Below are 22,053 nucleotides of genomic sequence, written 5' to 3'. Positions count from 1 at the left end.
TCGTTTCCGAAACCCGTTCTGTAACTCGCCCAGTATGCCCTCGCAATCTACCCATTCCTCCACTCTGTTCTTTATAATCTGCATTACCAACCTGTAAACAACTGGTGTCACGGTTAGGGGACGATAATTCCTAATATCAGACTTATCTCCCTTTCCCTTATATATCATACTTATCCTGCTAAGCCTCCATTCTTCTGAAATATTTCCACGCCACGTGGCCACGAGAGCCACGTGACGGGCGCCCCGCTGCGGCGAGACGCCGAAACACGCTTGTCCCGAGCGATGGAATGTCCGCTCGTGCTCCTCGCGTTCCTCGGGCTACCGCTTCCTTTCTCGTCGGGTTTGCAAACCATGTTGCGGGTCCTTGCCGCTGCAGAAGCTGTGCGCTGACGTTCAGGTTCCCCTAGGTTCCCCGAGAAATGCTCTGTGCTACCAGATCCTCGCGCTCCAAATCTGCGACCGGGCACTTTAGGGCTCCGTCGTCCAACTGCCAGGCTTTGCGAGTATAGAGGAGGCTATGGTTTCCACAACAATGGTTGGCGGTACTTGTAAAAGAGCGTAATTATCAAGGCGCTTTAGTCGAACGCGTACGCAGTACCAAATGCTCGTGCAAGGTGCTGCTTGCGCAAGCAGTAAACCCCCCCCCCCCCCCCCCCCCCCCCTTCTCCCCCGACGGTTCGCCTCCCGTCGTTCGACGCGCTAGCGTTCTGAGCTCGGTTGCTATGGTAACCGCAGTCTATTCTATGGAATACGTGTGTTCCGAAACCGGCGTCTAAAAATGGCGCTTTACCATACTCTAGACGTAATATAGTAAAATTGGCTCGATCTCACTGCGATGACCTCGAAAGTGCTATTGGGGAGAAGATCAAACAGTCACGCCTCTGGCTGTTCGCTTCAGCTGTGGGGACAACAAGTCACTACATACGGGGGGCGTCAAGCTCCCCGTATGGTCGCCATTTTGGTCCGTGAAATGAGCAATTTCTCCTTGACCCCTCCGTTCTTGGTGAGCCGATCTAAATTCGCTGGTGACGGGTAGCTTTATGGGGACGTTTCTTGTATACCGAGATTTTGCTGGCCACACATCGGCCAAACAAGCGTACATCTTCGTACCACCACCGCAGGCTGTGTCTGTGCTTGCAGGCACTGAAAAGTAAGTTTACTTTTTTTAAAATAAGCAAGAAGAAAATAATTGTAAGAGATCCGTAAAGATGGGCATGATTGATAAGTTGATTGCATACGCAGTGCTAAAGACGCTTATATTGGCGAGGAACGCTTTCAGTACGATGATGCTCCATGGTGATCTTGGCGCGACTGGTTTAGAACTACCCTCTGGAAGCTTCGAAGATTTGAGTGGACCGAGATGACGATTCCCATTTTAGCCAATCGCCTTGCGAGGTTTTGGTCGTCTGTATGTTCGTATCCGTTTGTGTCCGGCTAGCAGGTAGGGAAGCTCATGGCGCAACTTTCCCAGGATCCAGCGACTTTAGGGACAACAAACCGAATTTTCTCGTGTGTTTCTGATCGGAGATAAGTGTCGAAGGTGACGATTTTAAGGCCGCTCCTCGTGCGAACAAACCACTGGTCAGAGCGAAGCGCTCGTGCCCAGACCGTGCTATAGGTGAGGTTTAATCTCTTTGTTATGCTGTGTTAAAGATTGGGTTGTGTGTGTGTTTATACAGCCTAGAACTTGGTCTGCCTCACAGGGGCGACGAGTCTCCCAGCTGTACATGAGAAATTTAGCCAGTGCGGTAGAGCCACTAGCCTGGGGTCTTTAACGTGCACCACGCAGTAGTGATACACGACCGCACGCCGGTACGGTGCTCATCCAGGTCGAAATATGCTGTGTTTCTATGGTGCCTGGAGTGCGTCTCCGACGGGCTGTGGGGACAAGAAGCTGGATAAAGTGCTCTCTATTGTTCGATTCAGTTGTGCACGGGCCTTGATTGTTCTCTAACGTCAGCGACAACTTAAGGAACGCAGGAGTGTTGCGAGACCCGAACATATTCTTACTCTTCGTAGCCAATGAGATCCGGGCACACATAAGACCCGAACTCAAGAGCCAGATTCGGAGAATCTAACTAGATTTGTCTTTTTTTTTTTTGCATACGAGGCGCCTCCATTCCATTCGTTCCGTTCGTCCGCCGCGGTGGGCGATCGTACCGCCCTCTGTCCATTGGGTCGGGTCATTAGCGGTGTAAGCCGCCACTGGTTAAGCACCTATCGCGGCGTCGTAAGAGCCCTTTGGCGGGGGGACCGAGAATGGGATCGATGTGTGTGTGTGTATGTGTGTGTCGGCGTACGTACGTGTGCTTGTGTTAGGCCATTACGGACTCCCCCAGAGTGGTCACGACATACCGTTTGGACGCTGAGTGTGTTTGACGAGCAGCCTTGTCCCCATCAAGAACGCAATGTGAACTCCGACTTTTTTTTTTTTATTTCGGTTTGTTTTAGTTTTAGAGCCCTCGTTCCGACTTCCGGGCCCGTTCGTAAATCGTTTTCTATTCACTTTTTGTTTTGTTACTTGGCGCGATAACTTAGACGCGTTTAGATGCAACGTTAAATTCTACGAGGATTTGCCGTTACCAGTCGGCGTCTCTGTATCGCTGATTTATAACGCCGCATTCTAAGGTGGGACATAAATCAATTATAAAAAAATAATGAACACAAATAAAGAATCACCGAGATTATTTAAGTGAGTTCGTGTATTGTTGGGGAGCTTTAGTGGATCGCTCCGACACCTCCGATAACGATGCGGTGCATGCTGAAATGAGTCTTGGTTTATCGGCTATACCGTTATCAGAGTCATCCCAGCGTTCCACTTAAAACTCCCTAACGCGGAGTGTGCGAAAGTTGCTATGTAGTAACGTAATGGAGAGATATTTCCTTTAATCTTTTGCTTGATTAGTGTATGGCTAAAACTTCTGGGAAGCGCGCTTCCTCCTCCATCATTGTGTTCTTATCTAAATTTACAAATGGTTTCCCCATGGTAGTCACGCCGTCCACACGTACGACTGCATGTTGAAGCGAATCACCCTGTAAGTGCACATGCATTATAATGTCCGGGTCTTGTCTATAGACGGCCCGTTTCCATCGGGATGTTAGGTTGTTGCCACCACACACGTGGCAAACGTTATCAACGTTGCAGCACGTTTATTACTCTAGCGATTATCTAAAGAGTACACAGATGATATCGATAACCATCCACGCATACTCAAGCGGCCATCAACGTTTGCAACGTGCGTATAAAGATCCCGATTATACACCTTTTTTTTCTCTCTCTCTTAATGGGCACGAAGTAATGGCTGGATTCCCACGTTGTCTTTTTTTCTTTGTGTGTGTGTGTGTGTGTGTGTGTTTTGTTTTAAGTATCACGAACCTCATAGACGGAGCAGCGCCATTTAGCCCCCCTAGCGACGAGTCGTGTCATTATAAGAGCAGACGATGAGAGAATGTGGTGTCGTCTGCTTGTGCGTTTTTGTGGGCTCGGGGCGCCCTCCCCAGCGGACGCATTTGGGTTAATGACGGACCGAACCCCCGAAACCTTCTCCGCGAATTAAGTAACGCGAGTGATAAATTGCAAAAAGGACGAGCCGACGCTAAAGGGAGGCTGGAAAATAAAATGAAAAGAAGAAAACGCCGAACAAGTTTACGACATTGGTTCGCAGACGATAGCAACATTCCTGGCGTCGTCGACGTCTGCAATTTTGAGGCTGCGCGATCTCGTTTTCGTAACGGTTTTTCTCGCGAGATCTTTTTGCGTTCGTTTTTGTGTATATTCCGGTTCGCGTTTTCTGACAGATTTTGATCTTTCCTTTTTGTTTCAAGATGGAGGATGCATAAAAGCTCGCGTTTTTCGTGTTTCTTTCTTTAAGCCTATCTCACTTTTTTTTTTTTCGCTCTTTTTTAGCAGCTGTTCAGAAAGAAGGCAATAGTTCCGTATTCGGGTTGGGGGGCGCAAGTTCCGTCGGTATTGTTCCTCTCTGGTTGTAATTTCGGTCTTGACTCACTCACTCACTCACTCGCTCAATCACTCACAGTTGAGTTGTAATTTGCTTTAGTTTATTAGTTTTGTTTTCGGTTACGATTTGATTTTCTTCTGTGGCTCCCTTCAAAGTAGAGATAGGCCGTTCTTTTCTTTTCCTCGCGTAGACAGACGTTTGTTTTGTTTTTTTCCTTGCTTACGCTATTTCTTTTCCTTTCTGGGTTTCTTAGCTTTTTTTTTTGTTTTTGTGAAGGGTGCTGCCTGGTTCCCCCCTCGCGTTACTTTTAGGGATTTTCTTTTTGTTTGGCATTAGCTTTTGTTCTCCGACTGGCGCTAGCAGCTGTTTCCTCATCAGTTTTCCTGGCTTCTGACATTTATTCGTTCGCCTTGTTTTTTTCATTTTTGTTTCTCCACTCGTTTCTATATATTTATATTCGTACCCTACCCTTCAGGCTGCGGTTCCTCGGTTCGAAAAGACCCGCCGCCGCGGTTGCGTAATCCGTTGCGGTGTTGAAACTGGGCGGCGTTTGTTCTCCGTTCCGCTAAAATTAGCAGACGACCCCGCCGTTATGGCTTCAGCTTTGGCTTCGGGTTTGGCCGGCCTGTGGCCCCTGTCTGTTTTTCGTCTGCTTACATCGTTCTAACCGCAGCTTTTGCGGTCTTTGAAAAAAAAAGAGAGAAAAAAAGGTACAAAATGTTTGTATCTTACTTCGAATCTAACCAAGCGGCCCATGCTTGCTTTTGCAAACGGGGCCATGGTTGGAGGGTGGAGTGGCCTTGGGGCCGAGGCTATATGGAAAGCAGACGCCGCATACTGGCTGCGCAAGCAGACGACAACGAACTTTGATTGGGTTTCGTTGTACCTTTCTGATTGCTTCGTGTGATTGTGTTTGCCCTCTCTTTTGTTATTTGTTATTCTTTTTTTGTTTCCCGCGGTGGGATTTCCTTTTTGTTTTGTTTGGGGATATAGAAAGAAAAAAATAAGCGATGGAGAATTGACATTGGTGACCCCGACTGCTGTGGGTAATTCCTGTTTTGCGGGTCAAGCCATCGGTTGCGCGTTTCGCGACCTCTTTTCAACGCCTTCATTTGTCAAACCTCGACTTAGGCGAGGTGAATGAACACGAGCTCTAGATGCGTTTAATGGTTGGGGGGTGGGTGTGCTGTTTCTGTTCGCCGCGAGGGATTGCCCTGCGTTCTGCGAAGTGCCTGATTTGCGCCGCAAATATATGAATGGCTTCTGCAGAACGAAATGGTTTAGTGTCGTTATGGTAGCATCTATGCACAGTCAGAATACACACACATGCCTACATGCGTTTGTTTTAGGTATTTATACATGCATGGCATTCATGCATACTTGTGCGTGGCGCATGTATGCATGCGTGCAAGCTTTAGCGAACGGCAGGTTAATATTTTCTATAGCTGACATTTTCTCTTGGCAACCACAAGACACTTTGCTTTTGTGATAGCAGATGGCGCTTTGCTTTTGTAGTAGCCAGAGCCAGGGTTCTGGTGATAGCAGACGACGCTTTGCTTTCGTGATAGCCAGAGCCAGAGTTCTGGTCGTGCTTTCGTGATAGCAGACAACGCTTTTCTTTCGTGCTTTCGAGATAGCAGACGATGCTTTCGTAATAGCAGACGACGTGCCGCGTGCGGACGCGCTCGCAAAACGTCCGCCGAAACGCCGGCAGCTTTTATAAACGGATCGAGAGCTGCACGACCCGCCAAGTTGGTTGCTCACGATTCGCGCATGCTTATGCCATCCTCATCATCATCACCACTTTTTCTTCGCTTCTTTTTCCCCTGCTTTTAGGCATACATTGATTCGTGCATCGCGCGTTTTTGGCGCTAGTATGTAGTTTCGGTTTCGCATGCGCCCGAGGGAAAACTGGTTCTTTGTGGTCACTTTCGCGGGTATATTTTTGCGCTGTTATGGCTGTATTTTGGTTTGTTCGCGCTTTATCGATCGTGATGGGTTTCGTACGTTGTCACGGAATGGGTTCTTTCGCTCGTGGTTGTTCTACGTTCGCGGCTTGTTTCTGTTTTGTTATTCCCTTTTTAGGTTTTCCGTCAACCCGATTCATACCTACCGCTCCACGTTTTCGTCAGCTGCGCAGCTGCGTATGCTTTTTGTTTTCGTTTTGTTTTGTGAACGGGTTTGTTCGAACGTTAAGACAATAAACGATGAAGATAATTCTGCACCTGGCCGCCCTTTTGACCGTTAGAAGCCATAACGAAACGTTAAGAAAAAAGTGTTACAAATAATTTTTGTTTTTCTATCTCGAATTTTCGCATTATTCGAATTTCGCACTACTACGGCTTGTGTAGTGCGGAGACGTGCTGCTTGTGGCACGCAAACTATACGGACAGACAGCTGACGTTCCCCAGTCTAGATTCTGAGCATTTATTGTATGTCTGACGGTGGGCGCGTCACGGTGCCGTGCCGCCATCTTGGGTCACGCGCCAGCTTCGCGAGACAGCTTAACCTTTCTATGTTCACTTTTTTTTCCCCCTCTAGTTTTTGTTGAAGAAGTTGCACATACGCTCAATTACTGTGCTTTGAGGACGAACAGGAGCTCCTGGTTAGCTGTGTGCGCTTTTTGGGCAGACATTTTGGCTCCATCCTCGGATTAAATTGAAGTTCGATATTGTTAATCTTGGAGGACGAATAAACAGTGAAATGTCTTCGTTTTAACAAGGTGAAACGTTTATAGGCTAGGTATTCTGATTACCTTAGGTTTAAAAAAGCGTAACCGCGAATTTCCCCGCTATATTTAGCGGGGAAATTGACGTCACATGGCTTTATGTCACGTGACCGATACGCAAATTCAGTTTCCCTGCTAGATTTAGCGGGAAATTTGGCGTCCTGTGACCTAGACGTAAATTCAGTTTACCCGCTACATTTAGCGAGGAAATTGACGGGTGAAAAGGGGAGTTAGCACCACTAACTCCACTAACACTAGCTCTAACTATTTTGTTTTCTTCTGAACCATCAAGCACTTTAGTTCTTCCTTACATGGCGACGGTGAGTGTTCGGCTCTCTGCGCGGCAGACAATCCTGCTAGCTCGTCCCTGCCGCTAGAACACCGTCGACGAACGCAAAGAGGCGAGGGGAAGACGTTTTCAGGCTCGTTAAATTCGATTTCGTTTAGTCCGCCCGTCGGGCACGATCTTTTGTTGGTCCGAAATCTACCGAGAGGAACAACGGCTCACTAACGAGTCTTACTCGATCGCTCTAACTCGATTACTAGTGTATACCGCGAGGTTTGCGGTATAAACCCGTGGTTGTCTAGGCCTGACAGAAACTTCGCAACGTTAGTCCCGTCCCGTCCGTGATTGGCGGATCTAGGACAGGCGGAAGGTTCGCGCGCTCGCCGAGTTGTTTTCTATGCATGCGGGGCATAACGCTTGGAGAGAAAGAGGGAAAGGGAGAAAGAAGTATGACAGTTTATTTGTTACGTGCTTTTTTTTTCCCCCCGAGCGATGTAGCGGTTTTGGATGTCGGTCACCTGTGATTTCTATTATGCACAGGGTTGTCAGATTCCTCTTCTTATTTTTGTTTTTAGAGCGCAGCTCTTAGGCGCCCGTTCCCGGCTTGAGCGGCGTCGCCGTCGGCGTCGGCGTCGCCGTCGGCGTCGGCGTAACCGTAACCCTCGTGAGGGTTACGAGGGGTACGAGGGTTAATCTCATGAGGGTTACCCTCACGAGGATCACGAGGGCCACGAGGGTTACTCACCCTCGTAACCCTCACGAGGGTTACGAGGGTTAGTTACCCTCAAAAGGGTTACCTTCACGAGGGTTACCCTCCCGAGGGTTACTTACCCTCGTAACCCTCACGAGGGTTACGAGGGTTAGTTACCCTCGAAAGGGTTACCTTCACGAGGGTTACCCTCACGAGGGTTACTTACCCTCGTAACCCTCGCGAGGGTTACGAGGGTTAGTTACCCTCAAAAGGGTTACCTTCACGAGGGTTACCCTCACGAGGGTCACGAGGGTTATGAGAGTTACCCCCCCCGAGGGTCACGAGAGTTACCCTCACGAGGGTCACGAGAGTTACCCTCACGAGGGTCACGAGTGTTGCCCTCACAAGGGTTACTAGGGTTACCCTCACGAGGGTCACGATGGCTACCCAGGTCACGTGACCCCCCCCCCCGGGTCACGTGACCTGGGGATACCCCCCGAGGTCACGTGACCCTCCGTTGACGTCATCGCCACTGATGACGTCATCATTGACGTCACTAATGACGTCACCGGCATTCGCATCATCATCACTGATGGCGTCATCAGTGACGTCACTGATGACGTCATCGGCATCGTCACGTGGCCCCAGGTCACGTGACCCCCTTGACGTCACGTGACGCCCCAAGGTCACGTGACTCCCACAAGGTCACGTGACCACAAGGTCACGTGACCCCCCCGCCCTCCGAGGTCACTTGACCCACCCCCCAGTACCCTTCCCTCCTCCTCCTCAAGAGCTGCGCTCTAATTCGGCGTTACAGGGAGTTGTAAACGGCTTTCCTTTTTTCTTTCGTTTTTAGCCTCGATACCTGGCTGCGGGTTGGACCGTTCCATTAATCGACCTCTGCGCGCTGCCATTTTTGTCTTCTGGGCTGTGGAGAGCGTTCTGAGCGTGCGCACTAGAGTCTCTTTTGCGGACTGTCGACGCCGCGCGCATGCGCCCGGAGCACGGTGACTCGACGCGATTTTCGCCTGGGTGATAAGCGCTGGAAAGGTGAATCATTAGTGCCACTATATATGCCATACCACGTTTCACCCGCTGTCCCGACGCAGCCGACGCCGCGAGCTGATTGGACGAATCAGACAACGTCGAAAGCGCACCATCATGGTGGTTATTTATTTATTTATTCAAAATACGTTGTCTGATGGTAACCGTGTCTAATGGTGATCGCGCACAAATAACTGCTCATTGATCTTTATTAATAGTACCGACGAGGTAAGTTATGTTTCGTTTTGTTTTATGTCTAAAATGTGCTTTTACGACAAACACTCGGGCAGCTTCGCAATGGCTCCGCTAGATGCCGCCGGCCGCGGTGCTGTACTTTAGGTTTTTATCGGAGCTAGACACTGATCTCTAGGGCTAACTGTATTGAAAAAACATAGTTTATCATGTCTTTTTTCCTTTACAGCGATCGCAATACAAATCTCGACTCAGTCTTGCGTAAAAGCCTCAGGATTTGGTACCGTCACGGGTCAAAATTGTACAACATGACGGCAGCCAAGTGGGGGTCATTTTTGCCTGGTGAACGGGATACTAGTTTATTATTCTAAGCTCCTCTACCTCCTTGCATAGCACACAAAGAAAAACACAAAAAAGCACACAAAGAAAATATTAAAAACAAGGAGTAAAAAGGGTCGTGTTCTATCATCGCTGAACCAACCACAAACAGAAGAGTCTCAGTGTCTTCCTTTTTTGACACAGCTCGATTTCTCCAGCGATCTCGTAGCGTCGGCTTCGCGCTGAAACAATTTCGTATTTCATAAAAAACAATTATAACACAATTAAATTGTTTTTATTTGGCCTCCAGGGGCTCTAAACTCGTCAAACACAAAGTTCGAGCCGAATTTGGCGGAGCGCAGCGATTGGACGATCACGACGATGGCTTCGCGCTTTTGTCGCCAGCGTCCAATCAGCGCGCTCCACGAACTTTCGGCTCCAACTTTGTGTTTGACGAGTTTAGGGCCCCCGTGGGGCTATGTTCGACAAATGTTTCGTTTCTCCTAAAAAGAAACGGAAGTGACGATACCACGTCTCATTGGCTAGAGGCTCAAATGACGAAGGAGGGAACTTTCGTCATTTGAGCCTCTAACCAATCAGACGCGATATCTTCACTTCAGTCACTTCCATTCCATACCAGGAGAAAATGAACATTTGCCGAACATTTCCCCCCAGGACTACAAACGTCGAAATTATCTTTTGGATATTGATGTGCCCACAAGGGCTCTTTCAAAACAGCACCGAAGCCCCTCCTTCCCTGCGTGCCGTTTGGGGAAACTTAATTCCCCGCGCCTTTCGCGTGCGTTACCGGAGCAATGAAGAAAAATGCTGCAGGCATTCCCTCACAACCGGCATCTGCAATGCAGTTGTTGAAACCCCTGGGTATGACCGACGTAACACCCAACAAATAGTTTTCCTTTATTTTTTTTTTCTCGCGTCTCTAGATACGTACACTCTAAGCCCTGTCCCACTTAGTAAGAGGGACATTTCTTCGATTTTTTCCCACTTAACTTTAAGGGGGGCGACAGACCTCTTAATATTACATGGAGATTCTCCCTCTTAATTAAGTGAGACACCAGCCCTCTTAAAGTAGGCGATACGGCGTCTCGCTTAAATTTGAGGTCAGAGTCTCTTGGTAAGAGGGATATTTTTTAGATATTTTCCCCCTTAAATTCGGAGGGACGGTGGCCCGCTTAAAATGCAGGGGTATAGTCCCCCTTAACTCGCGGTCACGCTGCTTATACATCATACAAAATACATTCTGCAGACATGTTCCGGAACGAGTCGCCGCGACATCCAAGCCTCGTACGCCACGAGGCAACCGAATCAAGAGGTTGCTTTGTCACGTGGCATGCAAAGCACGGATGTCGCGGTGACTCGTTCCGGAACATGTCTGCAGAATGTATTTTGTATGGTGTATAAGCAGCGTGACCCCGACTTTAGGTGATCTCTTTTATTGTATCGTAGAATTTCTGCTCCTTCGTGTTTGGACTGTGAGCTGACATGCTGCACTGCAGTGATGCAGTTCTCGCACTTTCGCTGATATTGTTTAACCAAAGTTATTCTGTGCTGCGTAACAGAATTGAAATTTGATCTGTATATTATGTTTGATAAGTGGAATCAATGTGTTAAATAAAACAGTAACAATCTTTAAGAGTAAACACGTGTTTTATTTGCCATGACACAAGAAAATATTTTGAAATGTCTGTATCGAAATAGTAATTTTATAACGATGTTCTGGCAGCTTTTACGGATAAAAAAAACGTTAGAACGACGCCAGAAATTGGCGTTTCTTGGAAACAATCACACAAAATAGTTCGTGCTGCAAAGTGACTCCTTTTGCCTAACATAAACAATAACAATACAATCGTGCTGAAAAAAAAACATTTTTTTTTTAGCGGATAACACAAAAAATAAGTACATTCTAAAAAAAGCCCGTGCGTCTACTTTCCCGCACAACACTTGGAAAGACAATCACCATAACTCTCGGAGGCAGCTCAGCGAATGTCGATGCCGAAACATATGATTATACCAAAAAAATGAGTTGCGACACTAACCACAACAAGCGTGACGTTTTGCATTGCTTAATGTCACAACTCAGACTGGGGTTTTTTTTTTTTTTGTCTAATCTTATGTTTCGGCATTGTGATTCGCCGAGCTGCTTCCGTGAGTTACGGTGATTGACTTTCCAAGTGCTGTTCGGGAAAGTAGATTCCTGTGCTTTTTTTTTTGGAGCGTAGTTACCTACTTCATAGCATTAAAAACGAATTATTCGGCGTCTCTTGTCATCGGCAGAAGCTCGGAATTCCTGTTGTTTTCGAACGGCCATAAGCAATTTTCTGAGCTTCTCCGACATAAACTGAATCGAAAGACTATTTTCAGCGAGCAGAATTTAGAGGAGTCCAAGGGTTTGTCCACATGCCACAAAGTAGGAGAGTCCCGTTATGTAATACACCCATAAGCACATGACTATGGAGGGGGCCTCCATAGTCGTGCTAGCGGAGAGTTTCACTGACCAGTTCCCAGAAACGATCCGTTTCTCCGAACCGAAGAAAGTCTTGGGTCCTGGAACTTTTTCGTCAGGGATAAAATCGTCCTGCAAGCAGCAATTGTTAAAAAAAAGAAAGCGTCAGCGTCAAACTTACATTTTTATTTTTGCATTCGCTTTTTCACATACCATAGGCGATGAGAGGACTTCTGGCCAATCGAGACCGGAGAATGGTCTTCATGTTCAAGAATGTTGTTGGGTTGTCTCCGCAGAAGGCACCTTTTACCTCCTCCAGTTTCTTCAGCACGGCGTGTTATGGAACCGAAGCTGTGCATCCACCTTTAGTTGAATGAAAGACCATATTGTTTTCCTTTATATACAGAGAGTTGGAATTAGAATGAAGGTAATGAAGCGCTTTCACCTCTTTCCAAGCAGGCGGTAGGAAACAAATGCGAAATTAAAGTGCAAACAGTTCAAAGATTCGGAGCCCAATCTGTATACGATGAAATAGCGAGTGACATTAGCTTATGACGTAACTTCTTCTGCTACTATTGATATTTGGTACGAGAATAGACTGCTGTTTTAAGTAATTTACGCGAATCGTTTTTGTATTACCAAGACAAAACGAAAACGCATTTAGAAGTAGATGAACATTAGAAGTCCCATGTGTTTTGGAAAGCAGGGATTGCATTTGCGGCTCGAAGCTGCAGAAGAGATCTAATGCATGTTTTAAAAAGCAACATAATCAAATAAAAAAAAAATATATTTCTGTTGACATTTCGGCGCAAGTCAATCATTTATTCTTTTTTTCAGAAGCAACGCATATGCGAACAGAACGTAAATAGAGCCTACCTACATACAAGCCTACCTACATACCAGAATACAAAAAGTTCATAATTACCGAGTTCATTGTGGGCCGTGTGCGAGTGGCCGCAGTAGACTCATCACTCAGGGTGGTGCGTTCCACCGTGCAGAGGGTCCCGGTAGAGCTCTGTACACGAGAAATCCGAGCAGAACCCCCATCTGATTCCCTTCATGTCGACGTTTGTTGCCATTGCCTCACTCTGAAAACAATATTTTTAACGGTCAGTCATTTAACGTCCATACTCAACCTAGCACTGAAGCGCCTAAGAAAAAAAAAAAAAAAAAAAAAGAAAGAAGAAAAAGCAAACTTCTGTTTATATATTTTTCGCAGACGTACCACACAGAAAAAAAGATATTCAACCAGCTACAGAAAACAAAGAGCATAATAAACATCATAAATAAAATCTCCAAAAATAAAAACATGATCGGCGCCGAAAAAAAAAAAGAAAAAAAAAAGCCGGTAGCTTTGCTGGTGCTACCGTCAAAATATAACAAACAAAAAAGTACGGCAACAAAATATAAAAAAAAAAAAATGTACTCCAAGGCCATCGCGGCACCCTTCCTCTCTTTCCGCAGACGCCGCGACGCCGACGCAACGCGCAAAAGAAAAAAAAACTTGTTTTTTTTTTTGTGGTTTGAATTAGAAGCTTGTCTACCCTCCCCCTCCCCCCCCCCTTTTCACATACATACGCACATTATGGGTTTTTCGTCGCCTCCCACTTGAGAAAGAAGTTCATAATCACTGTAACGCTAACGATGTCTACAACATAACGTTGCAGTGTAAATTGCTGTAATGAACTCTGAAGGCAAACAAACGCAAAATCGCCAACATTGTTTCCGTCAATCAACGCTCTCGGGCGGTCAACCTCAAGCATTTAGAGTGCACACCGAGAAACAAATCGGCGAGCCAAGCTTACAAACACTGACTGCCCCAGCTAGGGTGCCTTTATGCCGGCTTTGCCTTAGGGAGGGTGATGCCATCCTTTGTAGTACTCGATGCCGACAGTGTACGCTCACGGATAAAGTAAAAGGAAATTGCCGGTAATGAAATGCCGGCGTAGCAGTGCCAAAGCTAGCAGCTCGAGCTGGGAGAAGAACGAACGCGCGTCCGAAATTAAAAAGTAGACAAAAGCGTTGGGCAGAAAATGGTCTGATATCACCAGCCTAAGACAGACGCGTACACATTGGGGCACCTTAACCCGCTAAAAGTGTTTTGTGCGAAAGACACCCCTGCGGCTCACGGCAGGGCAAACGATTATCGACGCTTTGTCGTAGCTGAACGAGCAGATCCAGGAAGCGACCGCGTCCGCGGACTATAGCTGAACACTCTTACTCTACATGCAGAGCTCGTACATATCACAGCCAGCGTGAAAATATTGATGGCTCGTTATTCCCACCCGCAATGCACCCAAAACAAAAGCGTCGATATGACAGGATTACTCACCCGAAGGAAGTCAAACGAGCAGCATGACGCTTGCGACTCTCCGGCAACGACCGTCTCCAGCTCTCCGTGAATTGGCGCGAAGCCTTAGCACCGTCCGAACTCTTTGCCGTGGATTAGTGCGCCTGCCCCTCTCCTCCTGACCGAACTACATTGGTCCAGTTAAGAGGGACCAGTCCCCTCTTAATATGAAGGGAGACGCGTGAATCTTTCTGACGGTCTTTCCTGTTCAGAGGGACTAACGAAACGGTTTCCTTGGTCTCTCTTAATATGTTGGTGTCCCTCTAGATGTTGCTATTTTATTTTTCAATTTCCCTCTTAAAAAGAGCTGTCCCCGTGAAAGCATTGTTGTCCCCTCTAAAATCAGAGGGACAGCGTTTTTTATGAGAGACCGGTTTTAGAGTGTATGGGTCGAATATGCTCGTGATTGACGAAACTAGGCTAGAATTCAACCTCTAACTCGTTTTTTTCTTAAAGTTGGAACAAAATAATCTAAGCGGTCACCTTATTCACGATCAAGTCGGCCTTTGGTCGTTGTTGCCGGGGTTACCCGACGCTGTATTCTTGAAATCTCAAAAGCCGCGCTTGCAGACAGCTGCTAAAATATACATCGTACAAAGGGACAGTCTGCATGCAATGTCTAACTAATTGTTAGGAAGTGTTAGGTTATTTAATAACGTAAGATGTATTTGATTTAAATCCGGTCTATGTGACTTAAATCACTTCACTCTATCACAGAGTAACAGTGTATTGGACGACCTGCATGGGAACAGCTTACATCACCGCCGAGAAAAGGCAGGTCTGGGTTTCCTTTTCAAAGTCCTCCATGGCATGGCCGACTGTTCAGAATTGCTGTCACAAATATCTTTTACGAGTTCTTCGGACAGCGCCCAGTTTGACAACGTCTTTCTGCTCTGCTCGGACGTTAAATATTTTGGACCCCATGTTTCGTATGATTCGGACATATAATAGCATTGCAAGTCATCTTAATATTTTTTGTGTGCCTGCATTTGTCAGATCTCCGAGTCTTGTACGAGTCTCGCTGAACCTGTCATGATTGCGATTTTATTTCTTATTTTTTAATAAGGTATATTTGTTTTCGTGGAAGTCTTCTACCCTGCGGTTGGACCCTGTGTTGCGTTCTTTGCTTGTTGTGTAAGTCGTACCTTTATGTTAGCATGAGTTACCTGTATTTTACTGAACGCTTTGAGTTTTTTTTCAGTTTTTATTGTAGTGTGTAAGTTTGGGTGTACCAATATTAGGACCGTGTGGATACGGTCCTTCCTGGACATCTAATAAAAATCATTGATTCTTCATTATTGCCGCTGCTTTATACTCCAGCACGTTATACTGACGTCGCGAAGCTGCGATGGCACTGTTGTCGGCGCATGCGTCGGTCTATGGGGATCGAGCTCCTGTTCACTCGGTGCATTCTCGTCGTCTGTTCCAGTGGGCGGTCTGCAGCGCAATGGCACCCTGCGATCGAGCACCATCAAGAAGGTGGCGCCCCCCGTGGTGCCGGACGTGGTGGGTGGTGGCACCGCTGGCCGGCGCCACTCCTCGGCCTCGCCCACCTCGTCGGCTTCCCTGTACGGCGCCCTGCCCGGAACCCCGGACCCCAGGGCCTCGCTACAGGGCAGCCCCGGGTTTGCGCTGCCGGGCAACGCCGTGGACAACGCCTCGCAACCTCCCCCTTCGCCGTCCCCAGGCTACGGTGAGACCCTTTGTCGTCGAATGCCGTTTCGTCGAACACGGCTTCGTTGAATATCGTTCAGTCGAACACCGCTTCGTCGAACACCGCTTTGTTGAATAGCGTTTCGTCGAGTATGGTGCAGTCGAATACCGCTTCGTCGAATACGTTAGGGAGCTTTAGTAGATCGTTTAGATACCCCCGTGAACGATACCCGATACGGTGCATTCGCGAAGGCGGCGGCGTAGTACCGGGTACCGTTATCGGAGTAATCGGAACGATCTAATAAAACTTTCAGCAAAGGCGGCGGCGGAGTGTCGGGTATTGTTATCGTAGTCATCGGAACGATCTACTAAAACTCTATTTTCGCCGTTTCGTTCGAATACCCTCTTGTCGGAAGCCGTTTTCTGGAACACCGTTTTATCGAATACCGCTGTGTCGTACATCGTTCGATTAGTGTACCGTTTTGATCGTGTGCCGTTTGGTCGGATGCCATTTCATAAAAACACCGTTTCAGCAAATTCCATTTCATCGAACGATGCTTCATTGCAATTGCATTTGATGAGGCGGTACAATTGCTTCGCGAGTGTGCTGCCTCCGGGCGCAGCCATCTTGCTGTCGGTGCTCGCGTCATTTGATCGTACGAAGTCTCGCGGAGGCGAGCCCGCGGTTGCCAGACGGGTGCTCAAAGAAAGCGTTTTTGGCTGACCGTGGCCAGACGAGAAATCGAAACCCCGAACCAGCCGTTTTGGAGACCACTAGGGGACGCTGCAACCAGCAGATTTTGAGAAAGAGCCTACATTACAGAGTGTGCCCGACTGCTCGGGATTGGGGTCACGTGGTTTATGGGCTGCCTTTTCAATATGATCTACGAGTAAGTGCCGAATGCGTTGTTCCTCCGCGAGCGTCTCAGCCTTTCCGCCTGCTTTCCTCATCGCCACGCGAGAACGCAGCGCGTGCGCACTAGCGACCCATCTTCGCCGGTGGCGTCCGCCATTAAGTTGCAAACGCTTCCCCATAATTTGAGATGGACCCTCTCTACAATCTAGGCTGTCTCAAAACTCCCTATTAGGGAGTTTTCGTAGATCGTTTCCGCTGTCCCGAAACGCTCTCCGCAACCCGCTACGATACCCGGAACTCTACAGTCGAGGCCATCGACGCGCAGGCGCAGTAGCGTCTTCTTCGTTTGCGGACGGCTTCGCGGAGGGGGAAACGCGGTCTACAGAAACTCCCTACTGACGTGTAGGAGATGGGAGGGAGAAGGGAGCGGGGAGGGGGAGAAATGAGGAGAGGAACCCCAATAAATGGACAAAGGGAAGAATGTATCCCGATCCACTTTTCTTCTCTAATGGCAAATGAAGGGATCGTTTCCCTCTTGCGCAATGCAGTTGGCTGCTTTCGTAAACCCGTCCCGTGCAGCTCCACAGGTTGCGGGGAGAGCACGCCGTTGATCGCTTGTTGCGCAAGCTCCGGCCTCCTTCGTCTGGGGGCTTTCGTCACCGCGGCCGTTCTTGGTTTCACTTTCCGCCGAAAGTTCAGCCACACTCAGTTTCACGGCCGCGCAGCTACGAGTCGTTCCAGCCAATGCCGTACCGGTCGAGTCCCGCCTGACCTTCGGCTGAGGGTACACAGCGACGAGCTGGGAGTGATCACGTGACACTTGCTTAGCTCTGGATTGGCTGGGATTGGCTCGTGACGTCCGCTGCGGCACATCGTAAGATAAAACGCGGCATCAAAAAAAGAAAGGTGAAAAAAAATATATATTTACGGCGCGCGTGAAGAGGTTTTGTAATGTGCCGCACTGCGGGGGAATGCAGACCCTCGTTCCATGTTCGTTTCTAAGTGCTCAGTGTCGCGACTGCCGCTAAAATAAATTTAATGGAAATTGGCGACTTTTAAAATTATATATTCGCAGTGCCACTTTGCTTGGTTTCATTAGTCCAAGGTGACGCAACGAGTAGTCACTCTTTTTTTTTTTTTTTCTTTTTTACTAGTGATGGTGAATTGCTGTTGGGTAATAGAAAAAAAATGAGGCGTTTACACTTTTCTGTAATTTCTGTAAGAATTTCTTTTCTGTAAGAAGAAAGGTAGGGTATTATGCCCATCAGTACCCTCCCATCCTCCTCTGCTGCTCCCCTCCAATTTAGCGGGAAATTTTTTCCGCTAAATTTATCGGGGACATTTTTTTTCTATCTTTAGCGGGGAAATTTATTGTTGCTGGGTAATTGATCGATTAACCGGTAGGATAATCGATTAATGCTTTAATCGCCATTAATTTTTTTTAAACCGGTTGATCGGTAAAATTTTGAGTAACGAAAATATAGCAAAAGTTCAACGGTTTCACCACGCAAACGTGGACGAGCGCACTTGTATGAAGGGCAAACTGGAGTGAAATTCGATCCTAAAGTAAACTGTAGGGACGAGATTCGTAACTCCAGGCAATTGTAGTAGGTTACACGTGTCCCGGCCATTCAACACCGTTCAAGTGTCCGTTTAACGCAGCGGAGACTATCGTGAAAAATCAAGGGAGGTCGGTCTCGCCGGAAAATATCAATGAACCTTTTTGCCTCGTGCAGCTGAAGCAGGAATCTGTGAGTGTGAGCGTCTTTGAACCTCTCTCAACTACAGATCGAGGTTGATTCGAAATAAAAAAATTGTACATTGTCACGAATGACGATTGATGAGGCGACCAGCGACTAACGGCAACTAAACGTTGAATGGGGCGAACTTGAGCTCAAAACAAAGGTAGAAAAGAAAAAAAGGCTAGCGTACGTCGCAGTCCTCGATAGCGGCGCAACAGCTGGGATCAAGCGCTCGGGCGAGACTGCACCGCGTCTCGCCACGCGGGGTTCCTTATGCACACGCTTCGGCTCCTGGAATGATCGGTGTAGAAGGTTCGGCGCGTAGATCATTCGGACCTCGAATAAACAACAGGGTTCACCAGAACACGACATCTACAGAAAGAACGAAAAAGTGCGTCCGCTCCCAGGCATGGAACCTGGGCCCGTGGCCTGGAGAGCCAAGCACGATAACCATTCGGCCTCGGGCGCTCTTGCTCGAAGACCGCTCGTCACATATTCGGCAAATGCAAACAACTTTTTTTACTCTTTCGTATATTATGTAGAGAAATGAACGAGACCGATTAATTGATTAATTAATCGATTAAAGGGCGGCGATTAATCGGATTAATAATTTTAATCGACGAACAGCCCTAAAATTTACCCATAATGCAACGCGCGGTTACGCCGACGACGGCGACGCCGCTCAAGCCGGAAACGGACGCTTGAGAGCTGCGCTCTACTGGGTGTATCAAGGAGTGGCAATGCTCTTTAAATCGACCGCGAAATTCGGTTTCTTAACCTATCGCACTACGATTTTGTGCAGCGTTGCCCACATATGATGCTTTTTTTTTTTTTTTTTTGTAAAATTCGTGAAGAGCGAACTTACCTGAGGAAAAAGTAAAGAAAGAAAAAGGCTTAGCTCCTATGGAAATCGGGCAGAGCCAAAGGTCTTCAAACAATACGGCGCCGTTTCGCTCGGAAGACGAGATGGCGCAAGCGGTCGCGATGCCAACTGCGCCAAAGAACAAGCATATGGCGCCGAAAGCCGGCGTCTTTAGCGGACGATCTTTTCGACTTAAAAGCGGAGCGCATTCCGCAGGCGGTGGCAGTCGCAGAAACAAAAACAGGCGCGGTAACAACAGGGAACTGCAAAGCAGACGACATCGGTACTCCAAAAAAAACAAAAAAAAAAAACAGTCGAAATATCCCGACAAACCACTTTTCTAATCGATTATGTGTCTATTCAATGTGTTTTATCAGTAAGGTTGATAAAATAATGCATCGGCAACTGATATCAGAAAAGCTCGCGCCGCTTTTGAGTCGAAAAGATCGCCTGCTAAAGATGCCGGCTCTCGGCGCCGTACGCTCGTTCGTTGGCGCAGTTGCCATCGCGACCGCTTGCGCCATCTCTTGTCTCCCGTGCGAAACGACGCCGTATTGTTTGAAGACCTTTGGTTTCGCCGCATTTCCATAGGAGCTGAGCCTTTTTCTTTCTTTACTTTTCCCTCGGGTAAGTTCGCTGTTTGCAAATTTTACAGAAAAAATGCATCACAAAGTCATGGTGCGATAGGTTAAGAAACCGAATTTTTCGGTCGATTTAAAGAGCCTGGCCACTCCTTGATACACTCAGTAAAATTAATCGAAGGGATTGAACTACAGGGAGTTCCCGAGAAAAGAGAACCTTGTCTTTCGGCCCGGGAAAATAAACTACGCATCGCGGAAAGCTCAAACTCCGTAAGAATGGGACGCTAGTGTTTGGGATATAAGACGCGAAAGTTTGACAATATGACGTTATCTAGATTTAAAAAAAAAAAAAAAAATGGTTGAAAACAATTTTTTGAGCCGACGTCCACCTAAGCCTAATTTCGTCGAAACGATAAATGACACTGTAGGCGCCTGTAGCACCTTTCAGTGAAAAAAATAAAGAAAAAAAGAAGCATGTCAGGAAAAAAAGAGGACACTGTTCCCTTTCTTGCTGACAAGCTCTTTTAAATTGAAATGAATGTTAGAGGCGCCCGCGATGTCGTTTCTTGTTTTGACAATATCGGGCTTGGGTGGACGTTGGCTCAAAGAGAAATTTCATTTCTCTCAATTATCTTTTGATCCGGGTAACGTCATGTTGTCAAACGTTCGCCTTGTATCCCAATTCGCTAGCGCCACATTCGCAGGGTGAGTTTGGGCTGTCTGCGATACATAGTTTATATACTCCCGGCCGGAAAACACGGTTCTCTTTTTTCGGGAACTCTCTGTATAACTCAGTTACCTTAAAACGTGTCCGGCAAAAAAAAAAAAAAAAAAAAAAACAGTTTAATTTTTTTTTATTGACGCGTTTAAATATATGTTGTTCGTTAATGCCACATATGTACTCGTCACCTCAAACACCATGACGTCACGGAACACTGCCGCGTCACGTGACGTGACCTACCGTCACTTCACGTGGTCAGGTGACACGATCACGTGACATCACGGGAGACGTGAAGTGGACGTCTCAGGGCGTTCTCAATGCTGCGCTTTCGAGAGGCCTTCGAAAAATGCCAGGGACAACCGTTTTTTTAATGCCAGGGACACCGTTTCATTAAGTAACAAAGGACTGATTTTAAATACACAAAGTTTATAATAATGTCACCGCATGAAAAGCGGAAATAAGTAATGACCCGCAAGGAATCGAAGGTTTTCACTAGGGTTTCAGTACAAATAATAATAATAATACTAAAAAAGGTTCGAGGAAAGAATGTAACTCAAAAGCGTAATACCTATTTCCCGGGCTAAATGTAGCGGGGAACACCTGCATTGGTGCATTATTCTACACTGATTCGATTTCTTCGCTAAATTTTGCGAGAAAACTTCACCAGCAGGACAGAATGCCAGCTCGCATTATGTCCGACTTCCTCGCTCTTTTTTTTTATTTTTTTTTTCTACACCGTTTATTTGAATTTACAAAAAAAAAGTATTAGAAAAAGACGAGGCTAACCCTTTCTCGAAGCGAAATAATAATAATAAAAAAGGAATGAAAAAGAAAAAGAGGAGATTCTTTCATGTCGCGGCACAAATAGGTCACCCAGTTCAGCTGATGGTGTTTCCAAAACAAAACCAAAACTGACACGGATAGCTCAAATCGATTTGTGTGTGTGTGTAATTTTTTCTCTTTTTTTTTTTTTTTTTCGGGCGGTTGAGGCGGAGTTTTTGAACTTTGATTTCGAGCGCCACGTGGGAAGACCGGACGACGGCGCAAAGAGGCACCCGTGGAGCCATCTGTCGCTGGCTCCGCGAATCGAAACTCGAGTAGCGGGGACGATATCGCAATCCTAACAAACAAAATTAAAAAAGAAAAGGGGAGGAATGTCGACTAGCGGTTTGTCTTTTCCATGAGGCGCGCGCGGGCGGCTCGCCGCCGTCGAACAAATGATGAATGGATTCAAAGCGGAACTTAAGTATCAGACGAATTGGGGTACCTGAGTGGGTGGGTATTGGGGTTGCTCTGGCAGGCACCCCAAAACAGCCTTTTTTTTTTTTTTTTTCCTTTTCTCTTTGCTTCCTTACTTGGCGGAAACCATACGGTGGACGCCAGATGACGCTACCAGTCACGTGACCTTGAGGAGGGCCAGCCTGTGGTCACGTGATACCGGTGTCGCCGTTACCTTTTCTAAGATTGGAACGTGTCAATAATTGAACCTCTCATCCCTTTGTTTTGACGAGGTATTCGGCTGCATAATCCGTTCCGTAGACAAAACAATAAAGCGAGCCGGTCGAACTACTACTACTTGTCCTGCCGCCACGATGCCGATTCATCC

At 47.2% G+C, this 22,053-nt stretch overlaps 1 protein-coding gene across 1 annotated transcript in view; it reads left to right on the top strand.

Moving 5' to 3' along the window:
- The window catches only part of LOC8029114 (caskin-1), a 164,868-nt gene that overhangs the window by 62,842 nt on the left and 79,973 nt on the right, over window positions 1–22,053 (top strand). Inside the window, exon 8 of the mRNA XM_042294605.1 lies at window positions 15,462–15,725. Within this exon, the coding sequence (XP_042150539.1) occupies window positions 15,462–15,725 (264 nt within the window). The remainder of the gene's footprint in view (window positions 1–15,461; window positions 15,726–22,053) is intronic.

The sequence above is a fragment of the Ixodes scapularis genome, unplaced genomic scaffold, assembly GCF_016920785.2.
Source record: "Ixodes scapularis isolate PalLabHiFi unplaced genomic scaffold, ASM1692078v2 PGA_scaffold6__148_contigs__length_123643588, whole genome shotgun sequence".
Classification (NCBI taxonomy): Eukaryota; Metazoa; Arthropoda; class Arachnida; order Ixodida; family Ixodidae; genus Ixodes; species Ixodes scapularis.
The sequence above is the reverse complement of the archived record's forward strand: the minus strand, read 5'-3'. Positions and strand labels throughout refer to the sequence as shown.